The sequence below is a fragment of the Podarcis raffonei genome, chromosome 13 (genome assembly GCF_027172205.1).
Source record: "Podarcis raffonei isolate rPodRaf1 chromosome 13, rPodRaf1.pri, whole genome shotgun sequence".
NCBI classification, from domain to species: Eukaryota; Metazoa; Chordata; class Lepidosauria; order Squamata; family Lacertidae; genus Podarcis; species Podarcis raffonei.
In genome coordinates, this window is record NC_070614.1 from 19,821,506 (window position 1) to 19,842,142 (window position 20,637).

The 20,637-nt window shown below is 46.3% G+C and overlaps 1 protein-coding gene across 1 annotated transcript; it reads left to right on the forward strand.

Annotated features, from left to right (window-relative positions):
* The first annotated feature begins 9,514 nt into the window (after positions 1-9,514).
* LOC128400128 (goannatyrotoxin-Vere1-like) lies at positions 9,515-17,617 on the forward strand. Its single transcript, XM_053362158.1, has 4 exons — positions 9,515-9,703; positions 10,284-10,471; positions 13,822-13,923; positions 17,075-17,617. Exons 2-4 carry the CDS (start codon positions 10,284-10,286, stop codon positions 17,097-17,099), a joined length of 315 nt encoding a protein of 104 aa, XP_053218133.1. The 5' UTR covers positions 9,515-9,703; the 3' UTR covers positions 17,100-17,617.
* Positions 17,618-20,637: the final 3,020 nt, after the last annotated feature.

Genomic DNA, 20,637 nt, shown 5'->3' on the forward strand with positions numbered 1-20,637 from the left:
GACACGGGGCACAAAACCAGGCAAGGACAGCTGCAGGGTCTAGCACACAGCAATGTTGCTCCCGCAACCTGGGGCAGGGTCCGACAGCCTTTTATCTTTGTTGCGGTAGCGGCCGGTCCTGATGCCCTGGTGACTCACCTCCCTGTTTTGCCCGAAGGTGAGCACTCCTCCTGCGAGTACGCAGGTCTCTCCTTCTCTCAGACCTTAGTCTCTGCAGCTCGGGAGACATCGGTGGGTTACTAGACCCAGGGGCCGCCTCAGCCTCCCCTGACCAAACCAGTAGTGGAGCAGGTGTAAGTGATGGCCCAGCTGAAGGCAACAAGGCAATTCCCACATCTGGAGCCAGGGCAGGCTCAGGCCCCTGACTCGGCCCAGCTGGTGTTTGTTGCAGGGGAACCTGTGCAGACTGGGACTCTTTGGGACCAGGCCCCAGACTTGGTTCAGATGATGCCTGAGGCAGAGGATCCAGTGCAGACTGAGACTCCTCTGGTTCTGAGTCCCAGGCCACCACAAATACAGTATCTAAGGAACTTGGAGGGGGAGGTGTGGGGCAGGCTGTTGAGGACACTCACAATGTGACGCTTTGCCTGTAGGGATGGGTGGATATATCAGGTTCAGCTTCTCTCACTGCCTCATCGCTCCCATTTTAAGTTCAGTTCTCCACAATTTTGCATCCGCTGGTGAATATTTTCATGAAAATTCATCAGCATTTTTGCACGAATTTCTCCCCCAACCCACATTTTTACATGCCCCTATATATGTTTGCAATAATAGAATTCAGTATTACATGTCATCCCCCCCCCCATACATGCATTTATAGGCACACATGACCTCATAATATGCATATTTACACAGTTTGTGGCCGGAGACCTGGATTGCAAAATTCAGAGACGTGTGACATTTGAAGAATGGTTTTGTATTGGTTCCCATGTTGTTTTGGAAATGGCTCCTCCAGCCCTGCTTGCCTCTCACACACCACGCAACGGGAGCTTACGAACACTACAGTGAGAAACGATTGTATGGAAGATATGTGGATGTGTGAACATGGATTGAAGTAGGGAAATCCTCGCCTAGAGAGAAATGGCACATTTTGTGCACATGCGAAGGGCTTCTGCTGCTGGGCTGCTTCTAAAGAACTGCCAAGAATGTGTGGTCAGTTACCTACGCTGGTGAGAAGGCTAAGACCTTATCAATGCCTGCAATGAAGGGAGGTGGAATGACTATATCTATGTACGACAGGGTTTCATGGAAAGAAGGGCAATATTTCTGAGCATGGTGGTTAACTGCTGGCGTATGCGCATGTGAGCAGACAGCTGAGTTTGCTTTGCAGCCAGTTCTGTGGCTCCCAATGACCTTGAAGCTCATGCACTGCACACCTCCATTGCCTGGGGATACACTCTCCCTGCTGCGCACATGAGTTTTCTCTCGGGTGAGAGGAGGGTCACTTGGTAATGGTGTCGGTGGCATTGGAGGAAGATGTCTGTAAACTGGGTACTCTTCTGAGGCAAGGAAGGGGCATGGCTGAAGAAGCTTTCGGTATTAGGAGCTGGCAGACCTTGCTGTACCACAAGGTCTCGGCCCAGTATACCTGAAAGAGCATCTTCACCCCCATTGTTCAGCCCGGACACTGAGGTCCAGCTCTGAGGGCCTTCTGGCAGTTCCCTCGCTGTGAGAAGTGAAGTTACAGGGAACCAGGCAGAGGGCCTTCTCAGTAGTGGTGCCAGCCCGGTGGAACGCCCTCCCATCAAGTGTCAAGGAAATAAACAACTATCTGACTTTTAGAAGACATCTGAAGGCAACCCTGCTTAGAGAAGTTTCAAATGCTTGATGTTTTATCGTGTTTTTAATATTCTGTTGGGAGCCACCCAGAGTGGCTGGGGAAACCCAGCCAGATGGGTGGGGTATAAATCAATTGTTGCTGTTGTTGTTGTTCCTTTACAGTGATTTCTATCTGTAATTATATCACTTTAAAAGATGCATACAGTCGTGCCTTGGTTGCTGAATGCCTTGGAAACTCGTACGTTTCGGCTCCTGAACGATCAAAAACCGGAAGTGAGTGTTTCGGTTTTCGAACGATTTTCAGAAGCCAAACGTCTGTTGTGGCTTTCGCAGCTTCTGATTGGCTGCAGGACGCTCCTGCAGCCAATCAGAAGCTGCACCTTGGTTTTTGAACAGTTCTGGGAGTTGAGCGGACTCCAGGAATGCATTCCGTTTGAGAACCAAGGTACGGCTGTATACTCAATCATTCAACCATTCTAAAGGGCTAATTTTCATGAAACATGTTCCTTTTTTGGGGGGGGGAATAATTTTTATTTGATTTTACAAGTGTAAGGACTTTTAGACCAGCGGTCAATCTAGCTCAATATAGCTTACACTGACTGACAGTATCCCTCCAGGGTTTCAGATGGGTCTACAACTAAGCTATGGCCCTTCCCAAGAAAGCTAGCTCAGATGCAGGGAAGGACCCTGTCCCATCACTGGGGTCATCCAGCTTCTAAGCATCATTTAGCTTCGGTGTGTGGAATGGGAAGAAAGCACCATCTTGTCCTCCCACAAGTTTTCTCCAGCCTGATTCACTTGTAGACCCACCTTGTCCAATCCGTCACTTCAGTTTTTGAGGGACTGTTGACGTCTGAGATTACAGCAGCATCCAATTTTCCTTCTTCAGCTGGAGCCATCAGACGACAAGCTGGCAAGGTCCGCGGTGGTTTATATGACTACGACTAAGCGATCCTTTTATTTATTTTGGCGCAGGCTTCAGAGAATGGATTTGTCAGGGCTGTTCTGAGCAGTAAGTGATATCCATGATAGGATTTGTCAGACGGGCCTCGTCATCTCTCCGAATGGTGCGTCTCGCCCACAAGGCTGGTTTTCCATCCATCATGGAGGCTTGGGCTATCTCTGCCTTCTGAAAAGACCCCTGGGGGACTTTGTAAGGAGGAGATCAATATTGCATGATGTCCACTTAAAACGACAGCAGGGGAAATGAAAGGACAGGGTGCGCACGATAACCTTCCAGCCGATCCTTCCCTCGAGCACATGCGCTACTTTGAATCCTGGTCCAGGAGTAACTACAAAAGTGAAACCAGGCCTGCTCTTACAAAAGAATTAGGACAGGCTGAAGGAACTGAAGAGATGTTGCCTGCAGAAAACAAAACTTTGTGTGTGTGTTTCTTGGAACCATGTGGAGAGGTGTGCCCTCTAAGATTTCCAAAGATGTAAAGAAGGAAGTCAAGTTTTGAAATGTTAAAATGACTGTAAAACTATTGAAATGTATATAACTGAAAATTAAATACTACTACTACTACTACTTTGTTGTTGTTGTTGTTTAGTCATTTAGTCGTGTCCGACTCTTCGTGACCCCATGGACCAGAGCACGCCAGGCACTCCTGTCTTCCACTGCCTCCCACAGTTTGGTCAAACTCATGCTGGTAGCTTCGAGAACACTGTCCAACCATCTCGTCCTCTGTCGTCCCCTTCTCCTTGTGCCCTCCATCTTCCCCAACATCAGGGTCTTTTCCAGGGAGTCTTCTCTTCTCATGAGGTGGCCAAAGTATTGGAGTCTCAGCTTCAGGATCTGTCCTTCCAGTGAGCACTACTGATAATAATAATACCTACGGGACTGCCTCTCCTGGTATGCCCCATGGAGGACCTTAAGGTCTGCAAATAATAACACCCTGAAGATCCCAGGCCCCAGGGAGATAAGACTGGCCTCAACCAGAGCCAGGGCCTTTTTGGCCATGGCCCCGGCCTGGTGGAACACTCTCTCACAAGAGACCAGGGCCCTGCGGGATTTGACATCTTTCTGCAGGGCCTGCAAGATGGAGCTGTTCCACCAGGCCTTTGGTTGGGGTTCAGACTGATTCTTTTCTTTCTGTATAAGAACAAGCATTAAAGAGGCCTCTAGCCCACTCACAGGTCCTTTATAAGACCAGTGGTAACAGTTGGTCCTGGAGAATATTAACCGCTCTCAATTTTACCTGTGGACTGCCATCTGTCCAGATTTTAATTTGCTCTGAGTTAATTTTAAGACGTATTTTAATTAATTGATTGCCTGTTTTATGTTTTTATGTTCTTTGTATACTGTGTTAGTTTTATGATGTTAGCCGCCCTGAGCCCAGCTCCGGCCGGGGAGGGCAGGGTACAAATAAAATTTCTAAATAAATTTATTATTGATAATAATAAAACTGGTTTATCCAGGTTCAGACCATGTGCATGGCTTACAAGCCAATTTGCAGTTCTAGACCAAGTATTTAGGAACATTTTATCATTTTTTGTAACCTAAGTTTTTCTGCCTGTGCTTTCTTGCTGCTGTGTGGAAAAGCACATGAATCTGACCTTTGAAGAGTTTGTAAGTAACCATTTTTAACTTATCGAGCATGTGGTCTCTTTCAGTGCTAAGGGAAGAAAGGGAAACTTTGGAAAGAAACTTAAAAGGGGTTATTTTAAAGGTCCAACAGCCTATAATTCCATGCTTTGGTGCATGTTTTATGATTTTAAATCTCTGCTGGGGTGCTCTCACCAAAGAGTATTTGCCCCAAACCTGGATCTAGACATCCAGTGAATTCTCCTGTTGTTCTTTTAAAGTAAAAATACCAACAGGCAATAAGTTATTGACTTCTTAGCACCACATCTCTATTTGGGTAAAAATTGCACAGAGCTCCACCATATTGCATAATCCAGGGTGGCATGATAATGGCGCTTGGCCCCGTGGCCTGCAACACCGATGCCCTGAAATATTAACCACTAAAGCTGCAATGTTAATGAAACGAAACCACAAAAGGGTAACTAATCAGTCCATAAAGCGAGGATTTGGATGACTATTGATTAGGTGGGGAGAAATTTCTCTGATGCAATCAGAGTTTTAATGGGAGATTGGACAGCAAAGCAATGATTAATGAACAAATCATCCGTCCTTCTAATTAAGAGGACTGAGAGGAGGCCAGTTGGCTGCCTGATGACGTACGGAGTTGAGTGCCTCACCGTGAGAAGGTGCACAAGGGCAAAGTTGTGTGTGTGTGTATGTGTGTGTGTGAAGCTTTTTATGGATGTCTGAAAACCTGGGAGTCGCAAGCACATTTATTAATTTTTTTACCAACACATTTTAAAATGGGCATTTAAATATGCACTTTAATGCAAATTGTTGTGCAGCTTGGGGGGGGGGGAAGATTCATAGAGTAGTTTGGAAATGGGGATCAGTGGATTTATGTGTAAAAGTAACAAGAACTGGAAGTCAAAAATATCTCCCACAGTGGAAAAACTTGAAACTGCTACTGTGTGCTATATTAATGAATGAAATTTAACTTTCCTTTAGGCACCTGTGATGAAGAAAAGCCAGGCTAAACCTCCAAGAAATGAAAGTAGGCCTGTGTCAAAATGTCTATTCTCACCTGAGCCTTTTCTAGCCACCCTCCCCATGACAATTCTAAAACCTCTTCTCTGCTTGCTGTCCTCTGCGTACATTCATTCAGCCATAGCCGGCCCTATTGTTTGATGCAGGCAACTGGTTCATACATTGGAACCCCACCTGGGCAATCTTCTAAATGAAAAATGCAAGTTTGCAACCTAGGAAGATGCCCAATTTTTGCAGCAAAAAAATAATCACAGACTGAATGAAATGAAATGCAGTATCTTCTTATAATGAGGCCACTTATTTACTTGTTTAGGTGATCTAAATAAATTTATGGATTCATTTATTAAATGCATACCCTCCAACAAATTATTAGCGTAGGTTGTCAACATATATCAAAAACACAGTAAAGGGACATGATAAAGTGTCAGGAATTGGGTACTTTTTATCATATGTGGTGGACAAGTTGGGAAGTAAAAGCTTTCTAGGAAATTATATATAATGAGCTGAAAAAAATGTTTAATATAACTTTTGTTAAAAAAAAACCTGGAGGCTTTTTTTGTTAGGTATTATAGACACAGAACTACCCAAAGAAAATAAAAGACTGTTTAAGTATACAACAACAGCAGCAAGTATGGTTTTCCCAGTAGTGATGTATCGAAGTGAGAGCTGGACCATAAAGAAGGCTGATTGCTGAAAAATTAATGCTTTTGAATTATGGTGCTGCAGGAGACTCTTGAGAGTCCCATGGACTGCAAGAAGATCAAACCTATCCATTCTGAAGGAAATCAGCCCTGAGTGCTCACTGGAAGGACAGATCCTGAAGCTGAGGCTCCAATACTTTGGCCACCTCATGAGAAGAGAAGACTCCCTGGAAAAGACCCTGATGTTGGGAAAGATGGAGGGCACAAGGAGAAGGGGACGACAGAGGACGAGATGGTTGGACAGTGGTCTTGAAACTACCAGCATGAGTTTGACCAAACTGCGGGAGGCAGTGGAAGACAGGAGTGCCTGGCGTGCTCTGGTCCATGGGGTCATGAAGAGTCGGACACGACTAAACGACTAAACAACAACAGCAGCAGCAGCAACAGCAGCATCAGCATCAAGTATGCTCCTAGTCCAGAGATGAAAAGAATAAAAAGTACCAACCAGAGAAGAGTGGCAGATCAAGCTGATGGAATATGTAGAAATGGCAAGACTGATGGGAAAGATGAGAAACCAGGAAGATCAAGTTGGCAGGAGTACAAGGACACTTGTAAAGTAACATGAACTTTGGAAACCATGGTTATATCATAAATAGATTACATTAAAAGATGCAGGAACAAAATATCAAAATGGAACCCATGGAGGGAAGGAAGGAGGTCTGAAGGTTCGAAAGAACCATTTATTATTATTATTATTGTTGTTGTTGTTGGAAATGTTATGTCTATTGTGTATAACTCTTATGTAAAACCAATAATTTTCTTTTATATAATACAGTGGTACCTTGGTGTAAGAACAGCTTAGTTTATGAACAACTTGGATTAAGAACTCTGCAAACCTGGAAGGAGGTGTCTTGGTTTGTGAACTTTGCCCTGGAAGCAGAACATGTTCTGGTTCCTGTTGAGTGTGTCCCATTTGTAAATTGAGTCACCTGCTGCTATGGGAAAGCATGGCTTGGTTTAAGAACGCTTTAGTCTAAGAACGGACTTCTGGAACGGAGTAAGTTCGTAAACCAAGGTATCACTGTATAATAAAGTGTCAGGGACTGGCTGGATGAGAAGAGTGCTGGGTGCTAACTGCCCAAGAACCCCCAAACCCTGGGAGGACATGGAAGAAGAAGACCCCAGATTGCAGTGGTGGGACATTGGGGAGCAATCTGGGGAAGGAACAAGCTCAGAGGTGCTAGAAGCAGGGCGTTTGCATGATCAGGTGGGGTTGGGTAAAGGAGGTTTTTCTAGGACAGGTTAAGAAGAGGCTGAGAGTCACCATTTGAGTGCAGACTCAGAGAGGAGTCAGAGCTTGCCCTTGCTACCTAGCTGACTCCCAGTCCTGCTGCCTCTCCTCCTCCTCTGACACCCTGCTCAGTAGAGGCAGCATTGGGAGGGAACTGCAGGCTTTCCCTGTCCCTGCGGATCTTGCCACCCGAAGCAGTTGCCTCATCTTGCCTTTTGGGTGGGCTGGCACCAAAATAGCTTTGAAGGTGGCTATTCAACTGGGGGCGGGGTGGCAGCAAGGAAACTCACCCCAAAGAGGAAAAATGTATCGTCTACAACAACCATATAACACCGGTCCTGAAAGACCCACATTGGCTCCCAGTACATTTCCGAGCACAATTCAAAGTGTTGGTGCTGACCTTTAAAGCCCTAAACAGCCTCGGCCCAGTATACCTGAAGGAGCGTCTCCACCCCCATCGTTCTACCCTGAGGTCCAGCGCTGAGGGCCTTCTGGTGGTTCCCGCACTGCGAGAAGTGAAGTTACAGGGAACCAGGCAGAGGGCCTTCTCAGTGGTGGCGCCCGCCCTGTATAACACCCTTCCATCAAATGTCAAGGAAATAAACAACTATCTGACTTTTAGAAGGCATCTGAAGGCAACCCTGTTTAGGGAAATTTTTAATGTTTGATATTTTATTGTGCTTTTAATATTCATTTGGAAGCCGCCCAGAGTGACTGGGGAAACCCAGCCAGATGGGCAAAGTATGTATGTATGTATGTATGTATGTATGTATGTATGTATAAATAAACAATCAATCAATTTGTTGTTGTTGTTTTAAAGAATCAAAAAGTAAACTTGGCAGAATTTCTTAGTCAGAGGTGAGATTTTTCTTGGACACCCAAACACTGAGTGCATATACAGTGGTAAAGGTAAAGGTACCCCTGCCCATACGGGCCAGTCGTGTCCGACTCTAGGGTTGTGCACCTATCTCACTTAAGAGGCCGGGGGCCAGCGCTGTCCGCAGACACTTCCGGGTCACGTGGCCAGCGTGACAAGCTGCATCTGGCGAGCCAGCGCAGCACACGGAAACGCCGTTTACCTTCCCGCTAGTAAGCGGTCCCTATTTATCTACTTGCACCCGGGGGTGCTTTCGAACTGCTAGGTTCGCAGGCGCTGGGACCGAGCAACGGGAGCACACCCCGCCGCGGGGATTCAAACCGCCAACCTGACGATCGGCAAGTCCTAGGCGCTGAGGTTTTACCCACAGCGCCACCTGCGTCCCATATATACAGTGGTACCTCGGGTTAAATACGCTTCAGGTTACATACGCTTCAGGTTACAGACTCCGCTAACCCAGAAATATTACCTTGAGTTAAGAACTTTGCTTCAGGATGAGAACAGAAATTGTGCTCCGGCGGCACAGCGGCAGCAGGAGGTCCCATTAGCTAAAGTGGTGCTTCAGGTTATGAACAGTTTCAGGTTAAGAACGGAGCTCCAGAACGAATTAAGTACTTAACCCGAGGTACCACTGTACTGTAGAACCTCAGAATATTTGCATAGTATCCTACTGAAATTTTCCACCAACCCCTTAGATTTTGACACGGCCACCCTAGCCAGATAGAAATGTGTCAAGTCTGTGGCTGATGGATTTCAGCACCCTCTCTTCTCCCAGTAGACAGCTAGACACCACGGTGAAGTTTACAAGCGGGGCAACGTCCTTCTCCTTTCATCAGACAGATCACCGGAAGAATCCCAGTCCTGAAAGTTAAACTTTGCTTATCAAGGCAACAGAATACTTGATGTGAACCGATCCTTGCCTCCCAGCTCTTTCATATGCTTGTGCATGTCACAATATTCACCGGCACTGAGACCAACAGGCTTCTTCTTTCACTGTGTGAGTCTCTCTTCTAAAACTTTGCATCTTACCAGTTTCGGGGGATGAGCACAAACCTGAAGTGTATATATGCCTTCCTCCTTCAGTGTGAGAACTTAGAACTGTGTGAAGCTCCATTATCCTAGTCCCCCCCCATCAGAAGCTCCAGTGATTTAATCGTACAAAGAGCTTGGCTGAGGTCCACAGTTGCTGCCTCTCTAAATTCTGCCCCCCCCCCACTGTCCAGGTTCACCCTGTTCCCCGTTCAGCTTCCCCCTCCCTTAGCAAGTGCAGCGCCTGTTCGCTCAGCAATCAAGGTGGCTGATTCAGAATCGCATCGATCAACACATGATGGGTGAGTGAATGACTGGATGAAGAGGGAGGGGAGGAGCCTCCCCCTCCCTAATTTACCCACCTACCATGGATATAAACCCCTGGCTGAGAGAGAGCTGCTAACAGAGGCATCAGCAAGAAGAAGCAACTTGAAACTTGCAGAAGGGCTGGCTGAATCCTACTTGCACCTGTCTGCATCTACCTTTGCACCTGCTCCTACCTCCTTTTGACAGTGAGTATCTGGGACAGGCAATTGTTGGTTTGGATGGGGGTGGGGGAGTCCCTTCGATCTGCTGCCGCACTTCTTTTCAGGGAGGGAAATAAAGTTGTGGGGACTAGGGAATAAAGCTGAAGCATGACTTAATTTCTAAAAGCCGAGGGCTGCTTGGGGTTCCCGAACACAACAGGATGGCAGGTGTTTTTTGGGCACATGCTCCCCTTCTGCTTGCTGTTTCCTGACATTTTATAGCAGGTGCTTCGAAAGACCGAGCTGCTATGCTGAGCTTCAGGATCAGGGGTCAAAAGGGAAAGAGGCTGTTTCAGGGAACCAGACATTCTGCTGGATGAACATTTGACAGCGGCATGTTTGTACGCAGTTATGTCCACACTGAGCATCTGACGGTTTTCTGTTTTCTGGGCAGTTTAGGAAAGGCTGATGGCCATGCCAGATCTCAACAAGGTGGCAATGTATTAATGTAAAGCTGGCCTTTCCACAAGGGACTATGGGATGCTTTTGCAGGGCTCACTTGGCGGCACTGGGTTAGTTCAGGCTGCTTAGCAGGCTTTGTGCGTTCTCATCTGTTTCCTTCCAGATGGTGGCCTCTCTGAAGCCCTGGCCTCTTGTGATCGCTGTGACCCTGTGCGTCTTGTTCTGCCTGGGGACCTTAGTGGATGCCTACCCTCCCAAGCCAGAGAGCCCTGGAGAAGATGCTTCCCCAGAAGAGATGGCCAAATACTTCTCAGCTCTCCGGCATTACATCAACTTGGTGACACGGCAGAGGTGAGCAGGATCGTGTGGGTTTGGGTGTGCAGTAGTGGTTTCTTATGTACCAGGGAAATGATCACACACACACACACACACACACACACACACACACACACCCCGCTGCTTGCCTGAATGTTGGTGGGGAATGGGCATTGGGTGTAGAGGTCCAAAGCAATGGAGGAAAGGCTTTAGCTCCCTGCCAAGTAGAGCACACATTCTTAACATTCCCCAGGTGAAGGCAGCAGAGGGAGTGAGTCAGGGCAAGGCTGCTGTCTGAGACTGTATCCAGCTCACTAGCATCCTTGTCTGTCATCAGTTGTGAAGCTGCAAGGAAGCCACAGTGAACCCTTTCGAAAGATGATACCTTTCTTCAACCTTAGACTGTTCCTGTGCCAGGTTTCATTTTCTGTGTTGTGAAAGCTTGCTAACAGCATACCATCCAACATTTCTCCAATGAAAATAGGGATGTCCTATTTATTACTCCAATGAAAATAGGGAAAATATATGCACACAGAGTCATGCTTTACCCTAGCAGATGGGTTTTGTACTTGGCTAGAAAAAAGGAAAGGAGAGAGGAAATAGGGGCTGCCTAATATCCAGACTGGGACGCAGGTGGCGTTGTGGGTTAAACCACAGAGCCTAGGACTTGCCGATCAGAAGGTCGGCGGTTCGAATCCCCGCGACGGTATGAGCTCCTGTTACTCGGTACCAGCTCCTGCCAACCTAGCAGTTCGAAAGCACCTCAAAGTGCAAGTAGATAAATAGTGGGAAGGTAAACGGCGTTTCCGTGCGCTGCTCTGGTTCGCCAGAAGCGGCTTAGTCATGCTGGCCTCATGACCCGGAAGCTGTACGCTGGCTCCCTCGGCCAGTAAAGTGAGATGAGCTACGACCCCAGAGTCAGCCACAACTGGACCTCATGGTCAGGGGTCCCTTTACCTTTACCTATTTACTACTACTACTACTACTACTACTACTACTACTACTACTACCCCGTCCATCCAACTGGGTTTGCCCCAGCCACTCTGGGTGGCTTCCAACATATATAAAAACATAACAAAACATTAAACATTAAAAAACCCTTCCCTCTACAGTGGTACCTCTGGTTGTTAACGCGATCCATTCCGGAGGCTCATTCACAACATGTTTTTTTTTTAAAGAATATTTATTAAATTTTCCAATTTTTTAAACAAACAAACAAACAAAACAAACAGAAACATTGAACATTAAACAAAACATTAAACAAAACAAACAGAAACATTAAACACAGACACAACATGAGCAGAACGCAACTTGCAGCGGCGCATCTGCGCACGTGTGGGTTGCGATTTGCTGCTTCTGCACATGTGTGTGATGTCATTTTGCATGTCTGCGCATGCGTGAGCAGCGAAAGCCGGAAGTAACCCTTTCCGGTACTTCCGGGTTGCCGCGGGACGCAACCTGAAAAAACATATCATGAAGCAAACATAACACGAGGTATGACTGTACAGGGCAGACTTCAGACGTCTTCTAAAGGTTGCATAGTTACTTGTCTCCTTGGCTCAAGGGGGTCGCATGACTCCATACCCTCCAACATTTCTCTGATGAAAATAGGGACCTCCTAAGGAAAAGCAGGACATTCTGGGATCAAATCAGAAATCGGGAAGGCTTCTGTAAATCTGGAAAACAGGGACACTTGGAGGGTCTGCAAACAGTTTTTATCTTCTGCTGAGTGAGTGTGTAAGTTAAGAAGGCCCACGAAGCATGTTCTTAATCCTTATTTGCCTATGCAAATTATCACTACTTTGTCGAATACGTTAACTATGGTCTGTGCGCCCACAGAGTGTAGCTTTTCATTTGCAGAGATTGCTGAGCCCTGCAGCTTTTAAAGGCAGCCAATCAAATCAGCAGCCCAGCTGCTTAAAAAAAAAAAAAGCCCATTTCAACACCTCCACCATTAGCACCAACTGCCTGGTACAGCCCATTAACTGTCATCTCCTAGAAACTTAATTGGAAATCCGACCCAGGAGGCGATTAGCAAGCCCTCGCCCCTCTGGGTTGATTCATTTTGTCTCCATGTCCTTCTTGAACTCCTGACCCAGTTCTGAACCCAGGGGAGCTGTGGATCTGATTTCTGCAAACCATGGAATGGCAGCGCATATATTCCTGTGGGGAAAAAAGCACAAGCCTTTTAGAATCCACTGATAAATGCCCACCTTTGCAAGGAGAGTCACACCCTAAGGGTCAGCTCTTGTAGCCAATCTTCTCTGTTGTTCTTCTCTGACCAGCCTTCTTTGGGGATGTTCAAACACAGGCAAGATTTGCAATGCAGGTTTTGCATTTGAGTTGCGTGCCCAAACCATTGTATTGGGAAGTTTTTAATGTTTGACATTTTGTGTGCTGGAAGCTGCCAAGAGTGGGTGGGGAAGCCCAGGCAGATGGGTGGGGTATTATTATTATTATTGGTTGTTTAGGGCTACTTGAAGTTTCTACCCTCTGCTCCGAAATTCCTTGATGATGATGATGATGATGATGATAATAATAATAATAATAATAAATAATTTCTTATTTATACCCTTCCCATCTGGCTGGGTTTCCCCAGCCACTCTGGGTGGGTCCTAACAGAATATTAAAAGCACACTAAAATGTCAAACATTAAAAACTTCCCTAAATGGGGCTGCCTTCAGATGTCTTCTAAAAGTCAGATACAGTCATACCGCGAGTTGAATGTGCTTCGGGTTGAGCACGTTTGAGTTGCACTCCGTGGCAACCCGGAAGTAACAGAGCACGTTACTTCCGGGTTTCGCCACTCACGCATGCGCAGACACTCAAAATGACGTCACACGCATGCGCGGAAGCGGCCAAACGCGACCCGCGCACACGCAGATGAGCCGTTGCGTCTTGCGTTCCATTCGGAATGCGAACAGGGCTCCGGAATGGATCGCATCCCGAGGTACCACTGTAGTTGTTTATTTCCTTCACATCTGATGTGAGGGTGTTACACAGGGCGGGCGCCAGTACCAAGAAGGCCCTCTGCCTGGTTCCCTGTAACCTCACTTCTCTCAGGGAGGGAACCGCCAGAAGGCCCTCAGAGCTGGACCTCAGTGTCTGGGCTGAACGATGGGGGTGGAGACGTTCCTTCAGGTATACTGGGCCCAAAGGTGTAGACATGGGTGGCGATGCCCCAGTAGCTCATTCTGTACATGCTTAGAGGCACTCCTTTCTTATCCTTGCTCCATCTGTTGGAAGTTCAGCGTGGGGCTCCTGCCTTGTAGCTGCTGAAATTAGGTGGTGGGGAGAGGAAGAGTAAAAATCTGGACATTTCTCCAAGGGAACTTCTAAGATGGCACTAACTCAGTCCTTTCTCTCCATCCAACTCTCTACACAAGGTATGGCAAGAGATCCAGTCCAGAGAGCTTGATGTCTGAACTCATTTTTGGAGACAGCAGCAGCAGCAGCAGCAGCAACAGCGACCACAACATGAGATCACGGTGAGTCCTCCTAGCATTGCAGGGCATAGCCCTTTTTAGAGTACCGAAAGCCACTTGTACCTGACATGGGTTCTATTCTTTCTAGAGGAGTGGGTGGCGCTGTGGTCTAAACCACTGAGCCTCTTGGGCTTGCTGATCGTAAGGTCGGTGCTTTGAATCCACACCACGGAGTGAGCTCCCGCTGCTCTGTCCCAGCTCCTGCCAAGCTAGCAGTTCGAAAGCACACCAGTGCAAGTAGATAAATAGGTACCGCTGTGGCGGGAAGGTAAACGGCTTTCTGTGTGCTCTGGTTTCCGTCACGGTGTTCCATTGCATCAGAAGCAGTTTAGTCATTCTGGCCACATGACCTGGAAAGCTGTCTGTGGACAAATGCTGGCTCCCTCGGCCTGAAAGTGAGATGAGCTCTGCAACCATAGCTGTCAACTTTCAGATTTGAAAATAAGGGATCAGCAGCCTCGAAAATAAGGGTTCAGCAGCCTTACCTGTCCTGGGGACAGTCTACGGGATATCTAACAATCCGGGATAGCAGCGGGAAGCAGCGGGAAATGGCGTTGGAATAAGGGAATTTCCCGCAAAAAAGGGGAAGGTTGACAGCTATGGCCACAACCCCATAGTCGCCTTTGACTGGACATAACTGTCCAGGGGTCCTTTACCTTTCATTTTTACCTGTTCTTTCTACCCGCAACAACCTTTAAGGATTGCTAAATAGGAAGGAAAGAACATGCCCTAAATGCTCAGATACTTTTCTGTGTGATTACTGTGATGTCTAATCTGTAGAAACAAAGGTGAGTTTAAGACTCAGACTTGCTTGGAAGCCACCTCCATCTTGACCCAGTGCAATGTTTCCCCTCCGCCCCCCACAACCCCCCTGAAAGATTACTCATCACTAGGAAAGCAGCATTCTGCACTTATCCAAAGGAACCTCCCTGCTACTGTTATGTTTATATGCCACCTTCTCCTCAAAGCTGGTCTTGTGGTTCGATTTCATCCTCACAACAACCCGGTGAGGTAGGTTGGGCTGAGAGACAGTGACTGGCCCAAGGCCACCCCAGTGAGCTTTGTGGCTGAGTGGGGATTCGAACCCAGGTCCTGCTCCAGCATTCTGACTGTTACACCACACTGCCTCTGAAGACAAATGCGGAATAATCCCAGGAATCGTGCACTGCGGATTCAGAGCTGTGCGTGATCCAGTGCAATTATTCCATCCGTTTATCTTTTATGGCCCTTATTTCAGATCTAGCACATCCAAGGGCGACACTGAAAAAAGGTTTATATGAAACATATACAGTGGTACCTCGGGTTACAGACGCTTCAGGTTACGCGATTTCGGGTTGCGCTTCATGCCGAACTTGGAAGTACCAGAATAGGTTACTTCTGGGTTTTGGTGCTTGCACATGCGCAGAAGTGCTAAATTGCGCTTTGCGAATGCACAGAAGCACCGAATCGTGACCCACGCATGTGCAGATGCATCTCTGCGGGTTGTGAACGTGCCTCCCACACCGATCACGTTCGCAACCCAAGGTTCCACTGTATTGAACAATGCAATATCATTTAAGCCAGGCTTTCCCAAACTTGGGTCTCTAGCTTCTTTGGGGACTGCAGTTCCCATCATCCCTGACCTAGCTGATGCTAGCTAGGCATGATGGGAGTTGTAGTTCAGAAACAGCTGGCGACCCAAGTGTCAGGTGGCAGAGGAACCAACCCCCACGGCATTTTCCCAAGTAAATCTTCACCTCCCTTCTCTTCCACTTCCCCATTCATCAACAGCACTCCCCGCCCCCCATGGTCTCCAAGCCCTTTGCTCTCTTAAGGCCTGCCGGGTTCTAGGAGGTTGTGGGTCTGGAATGCTTTCTGGTGATATTCCCACACTTGCCTATTCAGAATCAGAAGTAAGTCATAGTTTTGTGGAGCTTACTCCCTGGAAAAGGGGTATTGTCAGGCAACAGAGGAACCAGCCCCCTCGGCAGGTTGCCAGGAACTGACAAGACAAGGAAAAGGTCTTACCATCTGCTTTTATTCGGTATTCACAGAGAGAGGCTCGGGAATGTGGCCTCTCAGAATTATGGTGTTGCTCAGAGTCAAACCCCACTCCCTCTGTCCCTCCCACTTCTCATGAGTCATCACTATGGGTGCTGAAAAGTTGAAAAATTGAAATACATTCTAAAATCAGTTCAGAATCAAATTAATTGCAAGCATTGGGCTAGAGTTCTATGAAGATTACAGAAGGAAGGGGTCAGGCTGTGCCTTGGCCAAAGGCCTGGTGGAACAGCTCTGTCTTGCAGGCCCTGTGGGAAGATGTCAAGTCCCACAGGGCCCTAGCCTCTTGTGACAGAACGTTCCACCAGACCAGGGCCACGGCTGAAAAAGCCCTGGCTCTGGTTGAGCTCTTTGCTCTCCCAAGTTCAAGGTCCGCCATGTTCTAGGAGAGGGTGTGTGTGTCTGGAATGCTTTCTAAAGACACGGTGTCCATCAGCTGTCACCCTTCTTCTTCTTCTTCTTCTTCTTCTTCTTCTTCTTCTTCTTCTTCTTCTCCTTCTTCTTCTTCCTCCTCCTCCTCCTCCTCCTCCTCCTCCTCCTCCTCCTCTCCCATTATTTCCCAACTATCTCCCTCATCTGCCTCTGAGCTGTGACCTCCCTCAAACCCCAGTTGTAATTCTGAATTCTGAGAGCCAGTGTGGTGTAGTGGTTAAGAGCGGTGGACTCGTAATCTGGGGAACCGGGTTCGCGTCTCCGCTCCGCCACATGCAGCTGCTGGGTGACCTTGGGCCAGTCACACTTCTCTGAAGTCTCTCAGCCCCACTCACCTCACAGAGTGTTTGTTGTGGGGGAGGAAGGGAAAGGAGATTGTTAGCCGCTTTGAGACTCCTGAAGGGGAGTGAAAGGCGGGATATCAAATCCAAACTCTTCTTCTTCTTCTGAACTGTCTTCTTCTTCTCTGGAAGGGTCAGGCTGGAGAGGCGGTCTCCACCATTCTCCCTCTTTCCAGTCCCTAACACCAGGTTTTGGGAAACCCTGGTTTAAAGCACCCACCCTGTGGTGTGCCCTTGCTGTGGATGGAATTGCGAGGGTGGGTGGCCTTGTTTTTGGGACAGGAGCAGCGAACCTCGCTCCTTCCCCTGCAATTGTGTGATTCTGCCTTTGCTTCCTGCAGATTTGATGATTCCTATGGGTGGTGACGACCTTCGCACACCTCGGCCGATGGCCCGCCGGCTGCCACTTTTTAGACGTTCCAATTCTGTGGTGTCGTTTTGCGGTTATTTTATTTTAAAGAAAAACAATCAACCCGTGACGAGAGCTGAAACTTTTCTTTGAAGAGACCCTCTCCTCTCCCCCGCTTCACTCCACCTCATACTCGTGAGGCTTGGGGAAACATTTCCCCTCCCCAGACAACACTACAACCAAGTCATGCCTCCGTCTTTCCATAAGCCAGCAGGGGGCGACACAAGAGATCTTTGTGTCTGGGGACAAGGTGGGGGTGGGCTGCCTTTGTGGTGACCTAGGTTGTATTCGTAGTGACGTCTGTGTTGACTCACCAGTGCAAGAGCCTACTATGTCCACTCTGGGTTGATCTTTTATTTTATACACCATTTGTGCGTGTGTGTGTATGTGTGGTTATGGGTGAATGTATGTAAATGTATGCATTTTCAATGAATTTTTCTCTGCATCCACAATAAAAAGCAAGTTTAATGGAGAAGCCTCCTGGAATTTTTCCTTTTGTATGCTCTCTCTCTTAAAAATATATTATTTTGATTACATTTCCCCAATTAACTTCAAATCAAATAATTACATAACATATTTGTTTCATGGATGGGCTTCCCACTCCCATAGTGTTTTTATTCAAACCCTTTTCTTTCTTTCTTTTTTGAAATCTTTTTTATTTGATTTCCCCCCAATACAGAGTTATAAGAATCTAAATATATATCCATATATAGAGATTTCTCTTAAACTCAGGACTCCCCCTCCCCGGAGTCTCATTTTAAACATTTAAAACTGTATCTTTTTCCAAACTCTAAGTTTTATATCAATCCGTGTTGTCCATGGTAATTGTTACACTACAAGTGAAATCAAAGTCCTGCCAAGGTTTCCATCTGCTTACAGTGGTCTCTTAAATAACTTATAATTTCCCCCCCTTCTTTTGTAAAAATGTTATCCTCTTGCGTCCTGAGTTTTCCAGTCAGTTTTGCCATCTCGGCATTGTCCATCAGCTTAGTTTACCATTCCTCTCTGGTAGGGACTTGGTCTTCTTTCCATCTCTGGGCTAGCAGTATCCGAGCGGCTGTTGTTCCATATATTAAAAGTCTTTTCTTCTCCTTTGGGATTTGGGTACCTATAATTCCTAATAAAAAGGCTTCTGTTTTTTTTAAACAAAAGTTAATTTAAACATACCCCCCCATTTCATTATATATCATCTCCCAGAAAGCTTTTACCACTTTACAGGTCCACCACATATGATGAAAAGTACCTTCTTTTTCTTTACATTCCCAGCAGGTATTTGTACTTGTCCTATACATTTTTGCTACAGTACAACATTTTCATATAGTTTTCTTTCAAAGTACAATGGTACCTCGGGTTACATACGCTTCAGGTTACATCCGCTTCAGGTTACAGACTCCGCTACATTTCAGAGCATCTTTAACAAACCACAGTTCCAGGGATTCTCTGGGAAGCTGCAGCTAGACTCAGGGGCTGGCTGATGGTTGCCATTTTATCCAGGAGCCAACTCCTAGGGGCCGAGGGATCTTTGCCCCCCCAATAAAATATCTGAGGGGGCCACTCCCCAAAGTTGAATTGCCATTCAAATTGTGTGTGTAAAACCGCACCATGCAGCCAGTTATGCAGGGTGGAGCTTACCTGGGCCCCCCAATATTTTGTTCAAGTTGGCACTCCTGTCCATGAGGGAGAGACAGAAGTACGGTGAGGTTTTAACAGGATGATTCCAGATGAGTGTTTTAATGTGGGGTCAATACTCCTCAGGCAACCTCCCCCTGCTATAATTAGATTTTATTTTATTTCTTTCAGACACATATACTCCACTCAAACCCATTCATGACGATAGTTACTAAATAAATACGCCATGTATTTCTATAATGCCCAAATAACAAGTCTTTACGAGTCGAAACACGCCTGGCGTGTTTTCTGAAACACATCTTCAGTGAACAGCCTTCGTCCTCAGGATAGCAAGGTTTGGTCCAGCCAATGTTTGAAAGACATATACCCAGTTAGCACAGCAAGATATTTCGGAATACTGCGTTGTCGTATTATACACATTGTCTGCATTTCAGCGTCGTGAAGCCACACACGATGGTTTGTTTATTACAGTAACTGTACAGCCTATTGGCCACAGGCCAAGGATTTAATCTTTGTGAAGTTTTTACATCGTTTCATATCTATGTTGTAGACATACATGATGTTTATTTAGTACCTTGACTTTATTTGCTCTTTTGCATCTGTCGATCGGTTCAGGAAGGTTTGCCTTACAATGACAGAGCACAATACAACAAGCAAGAACCAAATGCACCCAAAAAGTCATAAAACATCATTTGGTGACATAAGAGTACCAGCTGCTGGTAAGGGAAAATGTCATCAGCTGTGACATTTCCCATCGCAATACCTGTGATGCAGAGTTAAGTCACCCTGGGTAAAATTTCCCCTTAAGGTTACAGGATCCTTTTAGGGTGCGAATATTTATTAAATTTGGGGATGCTGGAAAATTCTGGAAGGTTCGCAGGCTATGAAGGGCTTGCTCACCAATTTATTGGCAGCTAGGAAGTGGAACGGGGCAAGCAGAATATAAAATGGAAGAATGACATAAAGAGGTGTGGGATATAGCTATTCATTATAAATTAACATGTGCCATTAAGGTAAGACGAGGAATATGCAGGAGAAATGATTTTGAGGAAATTTGGAGGGTTTTTTAAAAAGAATTTGTACTGTTAAAACAGAAAGGGGTCAAACCATTGCAAGAGGTGTTGAAATTTTGGGAGGTTGGATAGTTACAACAGAATGATCTCAGTGGCGGGGTGCACATTTTTGTTCTTATTACCTTGTCAAAATAAAAGAAGAATAAGAATTCAAAAGAAAACAGAAACAGGGGCAGGAATGGCTGATGCTTGCTTACTCAACCCCTGTCCAGAATCAAAATCAATCCCACAAACACAATCGGTATTTGCTGCTGCTGCTGATTTCATCTCACAAATTATTCACAATTAATTATGCCTTCCTCTGCATTTGGATCATGTTTCCTTGGCATTGAGATGAGCAGGGGTGGAGCAACATAATGATGACATAATTTACATAATGAAGTTGAGGGCGTTTATAGCAAGACCTGCATTCATGGCCACATGGAACTGGAAGAAGGTTTGAAGGCTTTGTTTAGAGGTTATGGTATTCCCTCACATGGAGGATGTGGTCAGGAGGACAGAAGAAACCATTTTTTAACCGTCGTCCCCAGATCATAGGATGATTGGTAGGGAACAGACATAGGAATTATCAGAGACTGGGATGTTCCCTTCAGGCCAAAGTATGTTCTAGCGCATGAAGAAGAATTCAAAGACTGATGCTGCTGCAACCAAACACCTTGAAACTTTATTTAGATGGTAGATTGGGAAAGGTTATGGAACCACCATGCAACGTTTTGTCATATGTGGTGGAATTGTAAAATAATAAAAAAGTATTGGGAAATGATTTGTAATGAAATGAAGAAAATGTTTTAAA

Excerpts from the sequence above, each read along its gene's own strand:
- LOC128400128 (XM_053362158.1), top strand. The coding sequence starts at position 10,284 with ATGGTGGCCTCTCTGAAGCCCTGGCCTCTTGTGATCGCTGTGACCCTG. Across the intron at positions 10,472-13,821 it reads AACTTGGTGACACGGCAGAG|GTATGGCAAGAGATCCAGTC; the intron begins GTGAGCAGGATC and ends TCTCTACACAAG. Across the intron at positions 13,924-17,074 it reads GACCACAACATGAGATCACG|ATTTGATGATTCCTATGGGT; the intron begins GTGAGTCCTCCT and ends TGCTTCCTGCAG.